General features: G+C 48.5%; 1 protein-coding gene across 1 annotated transcript in view; it reads right to left on the reverse strand.

Annotated features, from left to right (window-relative positions):
• Positions 1-15263, reverse strand: part of LRRK1 (leucine rich repeat kinase 1) — a 118162-nt gene that overhangs the window by 4732 nt on the left and 98167 nt on the right. Inside the window, exons 25-30 of the mRNA XM_082649578.1 lie at positions 12988-13185; positions 11736-12013; positions 9942-10136; positions 9010-9161; positions 4409-4526; positions 3045-3161 (exon numbers count right to left, since the gene is read on the reverse strand). Of these exons, the coding sequence (XP_082505704.1) occupies positions 3045-3161; positions 4409-4526; positions 9010-9161; positions 9942-10136; positions 11736-12013; positions 12988-13185 (1058 nt within the window). The remainder of the gene's footprint in view (positions 1-3044; positions 3162-4408; positions 4527-9009; positions 9162-9941; positions 10137-11735; positions 12014-12987; positions 13186-15263) is intronic.

Consider the following 15263-nt stretch of genomic DNA (forward strand, 5'->3'; position numbering starts at 1 on the left):
AACAGTCGGTGCAAGACTCATCTCTGCACGTACTCTAGGTGGGCATGCGCTTTCTACCAGCACTTCCTGGAGAAGCCAGCTCCTAAAAAGGCAGCGGCTGCCAGCGGGAGCTTCTGGGTACGCTCCCAAAGGAGGTGCAGCTCAGGCCCAGAAAAGCCACACCCATCCCCCCTCCTGTGAGCAGAAGGAAAAAGGTCCATGGCACCCAAGCAAGGGGCACATGTTGCCTGGACCACACAGCTTTTTTTCCTGGGTTTCTTTTTTTTTTTTTGCGGTACGCGGGCCTCTCCCGTTGCGGAACACAGGCTCCGGATGCGCAGGCTCAGCGGCTATGGCTCACGGGCCCAGCTACTCTGCGGCATGTGGGATCTTCCCGGACCGGGGCGTGAACCCGCGTCCCCTGCATCGGCAGGTGGACTCTCAACCACTGCGCCACCAGGGAAGCCCAACCTGGGCTTCTTGCAATGCCAGCAGGAGGGAGCTGCCTTCTCCTTCAGGTCACCAGGGCCTCCTTCTGAGGCAGGGTGTGGCGCCCTCCTTCCCCTGAAATCTGCTCCTTAAGGTGACAGCAGTTGTGGACACCCTATGGGTCTGCTCTTGGCCTCCTGCCTGCTGCCCCACAAGCCGGGTGCTCCGTAAGAGCAGGCCTGGGTCTGCGTGCCCACCACTGCCCCCGGCACTGGCCTGCACAGGGAAGGGCTGAGTCCCAGTCACCTCTGTGACTCCCCCCAGTTTTATGCTCAAGTCACAACACATGCTGCTGAACTAATTCTTGAAGAAATCACTTCCAAATTCAACCCTCTTGTGGAGGCACTTTTTGGCCACTATGCCACATTCCCCGCTTACCACATCTACTCTGAAATGCCTGTGGTTTAGGCAATGATGGGGTCTTGGGGTGTCTCCTGCCCCCACAATGAAGCATGTGCTCTTCTACAACCACCAGAGGTCATCAGGCAGAGGCCAAAGTTGCAGAGACTGTGCTGAATGCTGGGCCCAGCCCAGGCCTCCTCGGAGCATCCGTGCGGAGCTGGGAATGGAGAGCAGCTTAGCAGCCTAGATGCCTGGGTGGGGTTGGGGGGTGGCCAGGAAGAGTTCAGGAGAACAAAGCCAGAGCTGGGAGACAGCAGAGACGTGGGCCTTGTGCCAGGGAGGGTGAGCAGCAGAAAGCCCCCTTGTTGGGAGCTGGTAAGTTGGGCTATCCAAGGTGATGAGTGAACCAGCCTCTAGCTTACTGAAATCCACCTTCAGGATTCAAGGAAAGAAAACAGCCAAAGCAAATAGGAGCAAGGTCTCTATCAGTCCCGGCTCTGGGCCCCAGCCAGGCGGTGAGTCCCACATCCCAGATGGGTGTGGATGTGTGCGTGCAAGAATGCAGGGGTCTGTCATCCATGGCCACAGGGCAGCATGGCCTCTGAGGGGCAGACTGGCAGGGAGGCTCTGCACAGAGCCAGCTTTATTCCAGCCGGTCGAGTGGGTGGTGGTGCCCTGGCTTGGGGCTCTGGCCAGCCATGGCTTTAAATAACACTTTGTGTTGAGTTCTGTGCTTCAGTGCAACCAGGTCCCGAGCTCCCCAGTTGCCCGTGGGGCCACAGTCAAAAATGACTCTAAGGTTGATTTCAGTTTCTATTTTTTTAAATAAATAAATTTATTTATTTATTTTTGGCTGTGTTGGGTCTTCGTTGCTGCGTGCGGCTTTCTCTAGTTGTGGCGAGCGGGGGCTACTCTTTGTTGTGGTGTGCGGGCTTCTCATTGCAGTGGCTTCTCTTGTTGCGGAGCATGGGCTCTAGGTGCGGGGGCTTCAGTAGTTGTGGCACACAGGCTCAGTAGTTGTGGCACACAGGCTCAGTAGTTGTGGCATACGGGCTTAGTTGCTCTGTGTGCGGCATGTGGGATCTTCCTGGCCCAGGGATCGAACCTCTGTCCCCTGCATTGGCAGGCGGATTCTAAACCACTGAGCCACCAGGGAAGTCCCTGATCTCAGTTTCTTAAGAAATGAAACTGTAGAGGGGTGGAGAGGAGAGTGCATATATTTCACGATTGTCAGGAAGTAGTAATAATGCTCAAATTTACTCAGTGCGCTGGCCCAGAGATTTGGGTACGTTATGCCCAGAGATCCTCCTCTCAATCTCTTTTACACCCATTTTGCAGGTGGGAGAACTGGAATCAGATGATAATAGCCGACATGTTTTAACGAAGCCTCACCAATAATGACCCTTCGAGCAGGGAGCTGCACAAACAGGGGCCTCAGGGCCCACAAAGGGGTTCTGGAGGCCAGAGAAGCCTTGGGGATGCCACTGAGGAGCTGGGGCGAGGGTAGGGGCAGCTTCTTGGGGGGGTGATCATGGCGCTTGATCTTCAGAAATGAAGAGGAAGAGGTGTTGAGCGGCAGGGTCAATTCTGGAGGGAAGGGCCTGCTCAGAGTGCGGTGCTGGGTGGGGAGGGGTGTGAGGGGGCAGCGGGGGGTGAGCCCTGGCCGGCCCTGTGGGCTGGGTCTGATCCTGAGGATCAGCAGCCCTGCCGGGGCCCAGGGCTGGGGAGGGCACCACTCGCAGACTCATTTGAGAAAGGCAGGGGCTAGAAGTTGAGGTGTTGAGTCTTCAGGGCCATGCTGGACAAAGAGGGACTGAGTTCTGGGACTGAGGCTGAGCACTCCAGAGGAGGCAGAGCTGAAGGGGGAGGGGAGCTGGCTGTCTGACAGGGGTGGCAGCCTGCCAGGGCCCGGTGACCAAGTGGCTGTGGGAGGTGCTGGGCCAGGCTCCTGAGGTCCCTGCTCTCAGAAGGGGAAGGGCACACATGCAACTGCTCCTTGACACCAGTTGCACCAGAAAAGCATCTCACCTGAACTGGGGCTGTGGCATATGCATGCAGAATGCAAGCCTTCCACTTAGCCCACTAATGATGGCCCCGATCTCCTGTCTCTCTAAGGCTGACTGTGACCTAGGCTTGGTGATCCAGAAGAGCATGGCTCTGCTCCCTCCCCACCCGCCCAATGGAATGGGGAAGGGAGAATCAGAGACCTAGGCACCACCTCCCCCTTACCTCACCTTTTTTATAACAGGCACCGCCAAGAAGCAGGTGACAATGGCTGGGGTGTCCAAAGCCCGTTGGGGCGTGTTCAAGGGACACATGCCCTTGAGGCTGTAGATGTAGATCTTCTGGTCCTGCGGAGGAGACAGTCAACATGAGAGCCGGGGGACTTCCCTGGCGGTCCAGTGGTTAAGACTTTGCCTTCCAACGCAGGGGGTGTGGATTCGATCCCTGGTCAGGGAGCTAAGATCCCACATGCCTCACGGCCAAAAAACCAAAACATAAAACAGAAGCAATATTGTAACAAATTCAATAAAGACTTAATAAACCAAAGAAAACCAAACAAAAAAAACATGAGAGCTGGGCTGCAACAGGCCTGCCGGTTCCTAGGGTGCACTCCGTCTCAGAAGGCCCTTTACGCCTTGGAAAGTAACTTATTGAGGCTTTCTGGTTGGTTGTTTTCATATTTCTGTTCTTTGTAAAAACTTGGAAAACTACAGAATATACTGAAGAAAAACAAAATCGCCCATACTCCAATACCCAGAGAAAGCCACTTTTGGGATTTGGGGCCCAGACTTTCAGTTTTCCGTGGGTATTGGTGTGTGTGCATGTTCCCAACAGTGGGACCACACTACTATGCTGTTTCCACACTTTTCTTCTCCCAGGATGATCAGTGCAGGCAGAGGCCCTGTCCACCTGGTCTGTGAGGGTATGATGCATGTCTATCGCTCAGAATTTGGCTCATCTGTTGTCAGATGTTTATTCTGTTCAAGTCTTTACTACTATGAATTATACTGGAATGAGCATTCTTATACACCTATCTAGTCTGAGTGTGTGTGCGTGTCTTGGTTTTTTCCTTAGAACAAACTCTTAAAGCTAAAATTGCAGAGGCTTACATGGTACAAATATTTTTGAGATTTCTGATGCATATTTGAACCATACTTGCCATCTGGAAAGCCTGCACCAGTTCATACACCCCCACCCAGTAGCTTCAGAGCATTTGTTTTGGGGCACTCCTCTCTGGAGTTCTCAGAAGACAGTTCCTTGCGCCTTCTGCTGACCTTTTTACATGAAGGCACGAGGCCTCAGAGCTGAGTGGATTTGCTGTGTAGACAGGTAATGTTATAAGAAACCCAGTCACTTCGCCAACCTGCTGGGGTTCTCCTCTTGCCGGGATTCTGCACTTGACACTTAGCTGAATCCCAGATATGCTGCTTGTTCACAGGGCTGCTGGCATTGCTCTGGGGTCTCACAGTTGTGGGCTGGGGTTAAATCTGAAATTCAAATGTACCTGGGTGTCCTGCATATTTAGTTGCTAAATGGGACCCCCCAGGGGCTGGTGTCGCCCACCTCGATGAGAGCCCTGCAGGGGGGTGGTTACCTCAGTGGCCGTCCACAGAGAGTTCTGGACCTTGAGCTGGCAGCTCAGCTTCATGCCCGCACAGCTCACGCGCTGCACTTCCAGGAGGCCCTTCTCCGCGTTCACCACCGTGTAGTTCCTACAATCAGCAACAACTGTGCAGTCAGCTCAGGCCTCCCTCTCCCTGGCCTGGCCTGTAGCAGCCTTGGAGGAGGACATCAGCTGTGGGCCTTGTCCACCCCTTCCAGCCCAGGGTCCAATTTCGCATGTTTTAAGAGACTCAAGGACTGTTCATGTCTGGGGAAGAGCCTGGTTCTGCCTGCCTGGTAATGCTTGAACATTTGGGCAGAGAAAGGCCATTCCCAAGCAGAAGAAAGACCCTCCTCTTTCTGTGACCTTTGAGGGCTCAAAAAGTTGCCCACAGCATGAAGGGACACCAGGGGGCTGTACCTGCACTAAGGCCGCTCCCTGCCCTCCCACTGGCCATGTCTCCCCCCCCCGCCCCCACCACACACACACAGCAGAGTACCTCAGGTCAACCAGAGACAGATGGGGGAACTTCAGAGTAGACTGGGGGTCTCAAAACGGGCCCCCAACATAAGTGCTCTGAGAACTAACAAGCTGTTGTTTATGAGAGTGGCCCTTCACTCACCCGCCCCACCATGTTCCCCAGCATCGCCATCTCCCCACCATCCTTGATAGGCATCCAGCATGCTCACTGCCTGGAGGGAAGACTGCAGCTGGGGCAGGGGTCGATTATTCACCCAGGCCACACAGATCTTTTCCCCAGTCCAAGGGAATAAGTCAAGTGAGTGGATAGCAGTTCTTAATGTAACATTTTTCTGCCATCAAAGTTTGGAAACCCTTGCCATTGTTGACTGATAACGTGTATTCGCAGATGATGAGAGATGAGTGAAAAATCCGCAAATGAAAACTTTCTTCAAAGTTATATTCCCCCCTTTTTCTCCAGTCTTTTTTCTATGCATTGAAAAAATAAAACTAGGATATTATAAATAACTTTACATTTAACTTGGAAAAAATTAAAAATATAGAGAAACTTAAAGGATAACACACCCCTATTCCATCCAACAAGAATTTTGTTATGTGTATCCTGTTTTCTGCATGTCCCCGCTTTCTTCTCACCCACTTCCCTTCCTTAATTCAGAATGGTCTCGGTCTCATTTCCCTCTCCACTCTCACTTCCCAGGCTCACAGCCCTTTGTGCTTCTGGCCATAATTTCTTCCCCTCACCCTCCAGTGAGCTTGCCCCTTCTTCAGGCTGGGGGTGAGCTTTTAAAACCCTCCCAAGTCACAGAGAGAGGCTTCCCCTTCCCTCTGGAGATAAGCTTTTACAGCTCTGAGCAGTATTGTCTCCAATATCCTGGGTGAGTCTGTAAGACTGAGAAGGTGAAGAAAGTATTGCTGGGCGGTGGGGTGGAGCAGGGTCCATGCCAGAAGCAGCACTGAGCACCCCAACATCCCTGCAACCTTGGGAAAGGTTCCTAGACTGGCAATTACTAGGTCAAAGGGTATAAGTATCTCGAAGCCATTTAAGACATACTGACAAATTGGTTTTCAGACAGATGTGCAAATTTAGATGCTCACCAGTAAGGTATGACCCACCCTCAGTAGCATCCATTATTATCTTTGAAAAAAAAGTTAGCCAACATGATGAGCAAGAAAAAAAAAGTTATCTTGCAGATTGAATTTATATTTCTTTGATTACCAGTAAGTTCAATTGTTAAAAAATAAGTTCATTGTTCTCTGTGTACCTTTTTCAAAGGATACTTATGTTCCTTGCCTATTTACTATTGGATTTTACTATTTTTTCCCACTGATTTGTAAAAATCCCTGAAATAAAAAGATTAATAATTTAAAAATTTCTCTATTTGTTTAAAAGATTTTACAGAGTCTGTTGAGGAAATAAATATTGACGGGAAAATTGGGTTTATTTTTATATACACTGGTGAGCATTTCAATTTATTTTATGTGTACATTTATACTCTTTAATAGTAAGAGGGCTTTATTTTCATGATAGGCAATATGCCTATATTTCCTGGTCTTCTGAGATTGTGACATTTCACCAAAAAAGCATTGTGATATCGGGATGCTGTGCCCATAAAGGAGTTTGAAAACCATGTGCTGTCATTCAAACCAGAGGGCCCAGGCCCCACCTATCAATCTCTCCCTCATTTCTTCTTTTTCACAGTGTGCATATCACAGAGCATGTGCCCATCACCCAGCTTCAGTAATTATCACCGTATGGCCATGTCAGTTCATCTCTGCCCCCATCCATTTTTTTTCTCTCCCCAGATTCTTATGAAGCAAATCCCCCAAATCATCTTTTATCTATAATGTTTCTGCATTTATCTCTAAAGGATGATTAGAAAAAAAAGATGATTAGAAACCTAACCACAATGCATGACCCCACCTTAAGAGAAAATAATTCCTTAATATGAATATCCAGTATTCAAACTCCCCAACTCTCTCATTATTGTTTTCAGTTTGCTTGAATCAGCAGTGAAAGAAAGCCCACATTTCCACTGATTTTTATGTCTCAGTCTTTTGATAGGTTTTCCTTCCCTCTTTCTCTTTCTCCCCTAGCAGGTCATGTGATGAAGACACTGGGAGGTGTCCTGTGGAGTTCCTGCATCCCAGGGTTTCATCTACCTCATTCCCCTGTCCCCGATCTGGAGTCTTGATTAGATTACATCTGAATTTTTAGGCAAGAATACTTCCTCATTGGGGTTGTGTATTTCTATTGAGAGGCACACAATGTCTGGTTCTCGCTCCTTTTGTGATCATTAATGATAACTGCCTACATCCATTATTTCAATAGAGATTACAAAATGCTGACATTCTAATTCTAGCATTTCTTCTTCATTTATTAGCTTCATTTACTCTAAAAAGAAAAACTTCCTCCTATCATCTCTTTTGCTAGCTACCATGGGGCACAGTTCACATAGGAAAGGCAGAATAAAACCTTGATTCTTTCTGTATAGACTAGTTTTCAAAATAATAGGTTTGTTCCCTAGGAGCCTCCAATGATGATCAATGAGGAGTTTTATAAGTTAAAAAAATTTTAAATTATTATTTTTTATTAAGTGGCGTTAGAAACTAATGAATTTAAACAGTTTGATGTGTCTCAATTCATTGCAGATATTTATTCTTACTGATCCTTGGTTGCCCTATCTTTGGCCAGTGGGAACCTATTCACATTGGCTCCTGAGTCCCTTTGATCCACCCTCACAAGTCTCTGATGGCATCCTTGTTTCCAGTGTGTCAGATGTTTCAGGTCCACTTCCTGCCCCAAATCTGGAGTCAGCCACTTCTCCAATAAGCCTTGGTTCCCCTTGGCACTAAGAGACTACCATCTGCATCCTAGGGGTGCTCACTAGTATTTGGTTGGTCATTGTTTCTAGGCCCTTTCAATGGGCAGAGCTATGAAATATAAGTTCATTTTTCTTAAAGCTAAAATACTCACATATCCATCCAATTTAAATTCAGAACTACAGTATTTTCATTTAACCTATCTTTTATATTTTGCATGCTGAGTATCACAATTTGCAATGCATGGCACCAACATAATTACTCATTAACTTTACCCTACAATTATAAGCAATGCCTTAAAATAGCAACACTACCACCGACATTATAATTACTGTGTGTATATGTATATACACACCTACATATATATGTATTTTTTACATATATGTGGACATATATGTATACACTTTTTACATATTTTTTTATTTTTATTTTTTAGGACATTTTTGTTTTTCTTAGAGCACGTCTTATGTCAGAACACTCAGTCCCAGTGACATAAAACCTGATGAAAACCTTACCAATAGTGACCTAGGGAAATGGCAAAGTCCCTTCCATTTATCTCATTGCATCTTAAGCTTTGCTTTACCTAAGCCTTATCAGATTTGAGCACCTGCAAATGTTGCACTAGGCTTCCTAGAAGACTATTTGTGCCATGAAATGCTCTCTTGCTTCTGAAGATGTCACTCTAGGTAGGTGGGAGAGGCCACACCCCTGGCCAGGACTGAAGGGTCTCACACAGGATGGTGCTTTTCTGCTAAGTCTCTGATGCTATCTTTCCAAGTCCCTGGCCTCTCTGTCATTCTCCTCGAATATGCAAAGCCTCTCCCCAATGTCCCTGTCCTTCCTGCCACATCACTAAGAAAAAGAGATGCACCTGGAAGGTGGGGGGGGCATGAATTCTTATTTAAGGGCATCCCTCTTGCTTGTTCCTGGGACCCCTTCCCTTCACTCTACTCAGCAACTCCGCTCCAGTACCTTCCTCTCTTCCTGACCCCCAGCATCATTTACTTCCTCTACCATCAAGCTGCAAATAACTCCCATCTTAAAACAAAACCCTCCTTTGACCCCCACCCCCCATGTCCCTGGCAGACATCACATGTTCTCTGCTTCTCTTATCCACAAACCCACATGTGCATGTCTATGGACTGTTTTCTCTCTCAAGCAGACTTCATCAGGCTTTCAACACACTGTCCACTAAACATCTCTCACCATGGTCATCCATGACTGCTCCCCAAGTCCACGGTCACCCCCCCGCATTCTGATACCAGCAGGGCACGGTAGGCCTCAGACGTTACCTGGACTCCTCTTTCCCATCCCAGAACACCACCATGTACTCCTGGCCCTGGGACGAGAAGAAGGCCGTCTGCTTCCCGCAGGGCAGCTGGTACATGAAGGTTGCAAAGGTTGGGTCCTTCATCTGGCTCACCACTGCCAGGGCCAGTGGTCGCTGAGGGAGAGAGGCCAGCAGGGTCATAAGCAAGGGTCACTTACAACCAGATGGATGCCCGTTCTTTCCTTGAAACTAAGAGTCTTGAACCAGGAAGGAAGAAGTGGAATCTGCTTATTCAGCACCCAATCAAAACAAGAGGCCCAAACAACTTCAGATACCAGAAACAAACCCTCCCAGGGTCTGGGTCACCATTATCCATGGCAACTCAAAGTCAGGTGGTCAGGTTAGCCTAAACTCTGATATTCCAACCCCCATGCCCAGGGACACAAAATCTGGAAAATATTTTTTCTCAGACCTCATTTACTCTCCATACATTAAACTAGCATCATCTAATTTGATAAATGAGTTTTAACCTTGAAACCATTGGTCTCTTCCCAAAACAACTAGCTTCAAAATGATAATATGGCTCCTGCTTCTCATGAGCAAACTTTCTTCCCATACTTTAAAAAGAGATACGTACATTCTCTCTGCTCTTGGATGGGGGCTGTATCACTATAAAGGTTTGCTTTATTCGCATGATGATGTAACACAAAAGTTGGGGAGGAAAAGAAACTTCATTTTGCCTGAGAGTGACACCCACTCAAAGAAAATGAACTGGATGTATTAGAAGTAATACATATCTCTTTGTAGAAGAGATGAGCAGAAAAGCGTTGCCCAATTTGTTCTAGACCCTCAGTGAAGGGTGGGCAGGCAGCCATACATGTGCACTCTGGAGACCCATAGCTTCCACCAGCTGGCAGGAGCTGCCAGGCCCCCAGGCTCTGTGCCCCCAGGTACCTTCTCAGGCTTTGTGTCCCAGCACTCCATCATAAGCGCCTGGAGTCGATGGAACTGCACTTCTTCCAGCTGCCCCAGAACCGGGCGGATGCCCTTGGACAGCTTCTTGGCAATCTGAAGCTGGTGCTGGCCCAGCGCAGGCCGCTGTCCTGACAGCAACTCGTAGAGCACCATCCCATAGGAAAACATGTCTACCTAGGCAGAGAGGCAAGCCAAGTCAGACCCCCTTCCTGGGCCCAGCAGATCTTGCAAGCTGGCCCTGAGAGAGAGAGGGAGTGGGGAGACACGTTAGATAAGGAAAACGTGGGCCCTGTCCAAAGGAAGACAATCATCAATTTCACCAATCCATCCACCTCTCTCTACCTGTCCAAGCATCCCACCAACCATCTGACCAACCATCATTCTGTCCCTTTATCCATCTATCTTCCAGTTCTTCCTTTTTTTCCTTCCTCCCTCCCTCCCTTCTTTCTATCCATCCATCTATCCAGCCAGCCACCCACCTGATCACCTGTCCTTCTGGACATTTATCTATGCATCTTCCTTTGTACCCATATATGCATCCATCTGACTGTCCTTCTGTCCATTTACCCATCCATCCCCCCATCCTTCCTTCCTTCCATCCACTCATCCATCCATCCATCCATCCATCCATCCATCCACTAAACACATAATGAGAACTTGCTGTCAGGCACTGGATAAGGGCTCGAAGGATGCCATGGTCCTTTCCCTTAAGTATAAAAACAAGGCAGGAAAATGCAAACTCTTGGTTTAACATGCTTGGTAGTAGGAGTACATGCAAATCATAAAGAGGGGAAAGTCTCCCAGATCACAACATCTTGATTCCTCTAAATGTCATGAAAATGTGCCTAAAGGAGAGAGTTACACAGGTCTCCATGAGGGTCAAGAAATAACCTTTTAGCAGGAGAATGGCTAAGGTAGACCTGAGAGTTTTCAATGTGAAGGTTCTGTTATAAATTTAGTTACGAGGTGCCTTGTCACCTGTTACTAAGAAGCTTATTTTTGTCACTCTGGTTTGTCTTTTCTATCTTGGTTAATAGCTACAGATGCCAATTTAACCCACATATGCTTGGGTCATTCTTGAAGCAATTAGTCAATGACCCATCTGCAAATCACCAAATAATGAGAAATTACAGACCAGGGGAGTTTCACTGCTGGCTGATTAATTAACCAGGGCTGGCACGAGATGCAAGGCGAGCACTGTAAGATGCTTTTAAGTTGTCTGTGTGCCTGCATCTACCAAACAGCCCTCAGGGAAGAAGGCAAGCATTTAGCCTTTGTCTCAGCCAAGGTTGGCCATGCGGCCACCTGGGAGGCCATGCTTAACCTGCCAGAATTCACTCTCTTCTCTTGGCTTTGGTGATGCTGCCTTTTGATTTGACCAGGAGCCTCCTTATCTGTCTGTTCCTCACAAGCCACTGTGAGGCTGGTCCTCTGTCTCCATTTTGCACATTTAAATGGCAGAGTTGGGACACAAATCCGGACCCATCTCTGTCTTGGACTTTTTGTCCACTGTGCACAGCCTTCACTATGTTCCTGAACTGAGGTTTGAGTATTCTGAGCCTAGGTCACTGCTCTGAAGCTAAGGAGAAGTCACCCGTGACATTACTAGGTAGATACAGGCCTCTGTGCCCTTGTGGTTCAAGCCAGTGCCTGTGGTTGAGCACGGGAGAGGGAGAAATGTGTGCTTGGGGGCATGTGGAGCCCAGAAGCTGCAGGTGCCTCCAGGACTATGCAGTCCTGGGCCAGGGGACAGCAGTGGGCTAGGGTCTGTACCTTCTCATCGTACACGATGCGAGGCCTGATCTCTGGGGCCTGGTAGCCAGGAGTGCCCTCCACGCCAAGGGCGCCCTCATGAAATGACTGCCGGGATATGCCGTAGTCTGACAGCTTGATGTTGATGTGCTCCTTGACGTCCAGAGACCAGACCAGGATGTTGTCTGATTTCAGGTCACAGAAGATGATGTTTTTCTTGTGCAGGTAGGCCAGGCCGGAGGCTATCTGGTAGGCTATTTTTTGGGTGAGCATGTGTCCCAGGGGCATAAAGGAAGAATCTTTGCAAAGAAAAAATTATCAAACTATCATCATAACAACTCTTTTCTTACCTCTGTCTCCCCAAATACTTTATATTCTACTGACACGTTCTCATTGCTCTCCAGGCTGGATGCCAGAAGAGACAGAGAACAACCTTCTAAAGATTATTTAGGTTAGAAATCCTTGTTGTTACCGCTTCATGGCATCTCATGAATTGCATCTCTGCAATTGTTGGTGTTTTTACTAAAAAGAGCAAGGATTCAAAATTCCTAGAGTTCATCTCAGGCCAAGATTGCTATAATGTCAAGGGGTGAGTTGCAGGTATAAGAACTCCATTAAAAAAAATCTCTTCCACTGGGGGAGGAATAATTGATTTTAACTGCATTTCCTCTTGCTGAGTTAAAAGACATCTATCTCTTTCCCTCTGTCAGCTGTTTGGAATTTAGTTATCCATTTCTCAGGGCAAATATTTAAAACTTCTGTTAAAAAATAATATAGGATAAAACTGACCCCAGGGTCTCAGATTTTTAACAATCGTGGACAGATGTGGTGAGCTATGGGCAAAGGAGAGATTTATGTGGCTACTGGGCTCACCAGCCTGCTGCTGATCGGGCCTCCCTGGGCTGCCTCTTTTGATGCTCTCACTGCCCTCCAAGTGGGGCTATTATCATCTCATCCTCCTTTTATGGATGAGTAAATTAAGCAACTTCCTGGATTATGGCAGACAGCCTGGACTTGGAACATGGCTCTGTCTGACTCCTAACTGTGAGCTCCTGCAGCCTCGCCAACACCACTGCCCAGCACTTAGGCCTGGAGAAGCCCTTTTATCACCCACTGGGAGTGGCACATGAGTCACAGGTGGGTGTGCCCGGCCACAGATGGCTCCCCAGGACCTGAGCTGCCCACCATGGGCTCTCTGGCCTCCCACAGGCTGGACTGGGCCGGGGCGGGCACTTCCCAGCACTCTGTGGAAGACTCTGGGCATGGTGGGTACCTTTGGCATTCTCGGACAGCACGGTGTTGAGGCTGCCAAGCGGGGCGAGCTCCAGGGCGAAGCAGAGCGGGTGGACACTGATGCCGATGAGGGACACGATGCAGGGGTGCTGCAGGGCGTGCAGCATGCTGGCCTCCTGCCGGAACTCCGAGAAGTTCCTCATGGCGTCTGTGGACCGAAGGTGCCTCAGCATGGTGTCTGCAGGGAGAGAACAGCTGTCACCACTGCCTGGGGAGCCTGTGTAGGGCGACTCTGCGTGGGGGCCCTGTCACACTCAGAGCTGCCTCACAGGGACTCGAGGGGCTGGGCAGGGCCAGGATTTACATTTTAAGTCACTCAACATAACTGGGGTTGCAATATCGTCACCCAATTTTGGCACCAAATGTAGGCATTCCTGAGGCATCCGGGCTGGTATCAAGCCCCCTCCCCAGGTCTACACTTGTCCTGTCTCACTCGGCATTCCTATCCCCTTGGTGCACACGCTCCCACCCTTGTCACCCACTCTCTTAGCCCTCACCCCACCCCGCTGCTGGCTGCCTGAGGGTCTCAACTGGATCTTATTCCAATCCTGCATACCCGAGTATAACCCAGAGTTCAGGCAACATGTCTGGCATGTAACCAAGTTCCGCTGCTCATCTGCAGGGATGCTGGGGGCTTGGTCGCTGCTGCTCACCTTACTCCCTGCCAGGAGCCAGGACAATGAAGGGCAGAAAGAACTACTGCCCTCTTGTCAGCCAGAGAGAAAACCATGGGGCAGCCATGAGCCTGTGACACGTCATCTCAGCCCAGAGGAGAAAGGTCTATGGGCAGTGGTGGGCTGTGCTGGGACCTTCTCCCAATGTCCTTGAAATGCATCCCACATGTAAGGCATTTGCCTGAGTCCCCCTGAGGGGCCTTTCCCACCAACTGGTCACCCACCAGGCTGTTGCCAGCCCTGAGGTCACTGAGCAGTGTCCACCAGGTCCTGCTTGTCTTCTTGTGTCCTGATCTGTCCCTCCCTTATGTTCAGATTTTAAAATCAGGGATCATTGGACATGGAAGTTTAAACAGCCTGAAGAAAATCTTGGCAGTTAAAATGTATCAACTGTGCCAGATCTATGTGTGTGCCAGACAAACTTGTTTTTTAAGTGTAAAAGTCTTAGTTTTCACATTGGGTCTTTAGACCATTAAGAATGTTTCTGACTATGGTCGAAGGCTGACCCAAGTCTGCCCCAGTTTAGCGAATAGTCAGCCTTTCCCATTGACTCCTGATGTTACCTCTGCCATGTGCCAGCCTCGCCTCCCACACACATGCAGGCTCTCTCCGTTCCCTTGACAGGCCCAGCCGTGCCCCAGGAAAACACTGCCTTAATGCCTGGAGACTTATAAGTCAGTCGTTTGCTGGGCAAGCCTCTCTCCTTTGTCTTCTGTTGTGGGATTTTCTTGGCTGTTCTTGGGTTTTTGTCACTTCATATGCATTTTATTTTCATTATTTTAAACATTTTTATGTATTTATTTGGCTACACTGCACGGCATGAGGGATCTTAGTTTCCCAAACAGGGATCGAACCCGTGCACCCTGCAGTGGAAGCATGGAGTCTTAACCACTGGACCACCAGGGAAGTCCCCACATGCATTTTAGAATCAGTCAGATTTAACACACACACACACCCTGCTGGAATTTAGATGAGAACTAAATTGAATGATAAATATTAATTATTCCTCAATATTTTATGGTTTAATTGCTGCCATGGAAGGCATTTTCTAATGGGTCATTGTTGCCAAATTTGATGCTGAACTCACGTCTAACAATTTTATCAAACTCTTATTGGCTATGGTGTTTGTCAATAAAGTCTCTTAGATTTACATTCTCTGCATGTAACTATGGTTTTGTTTCTTCCTTTCTTTTTTTAAAAAATTTATTTTATTAATTTTATTTTTGGCTGCATTGGGTCTTCGTTGCTAGGTGCGGGCTTTCTCTAGTTGTGGCGAGCGGGGGCTACTCTTTGGTGTGGTGTGCGGGCTTCTCATTGTGGTGGCTTCTCTTGTTGCAGAGCATGGGCTCTAGGCGAGTGGGCTCAGTAGTTGTGGCTTAGTTGCTCTGCAGCTTGTGGGATCTTCCTGGACCAGGGTTCGAACCCATGTCCCCTGAATTGGCAGGGGGATTCCCAACCACTGCACCACCAGGGAAGCCCCATGTCTCTTTCTTTCTGATCTGTTTCTTTATATTGCTCTATGATTCTAATTTTTCTACCAAGAGTGTAAATTCCTCTTGTGATCATGAAGATAACCATGCTA

Source organism: Grampus griseus (genome assembly GCF_964374135.1).
Source record: "Grampus griseus genome assembly, chromosome: 2".
In the NCBI taxonomy this organism is placed as follows: Eukaryota; Metazoa; Chordata; class Mammalia; order Artiodactyla; family Delphinidae; genus Grampus; species Grampus griseus.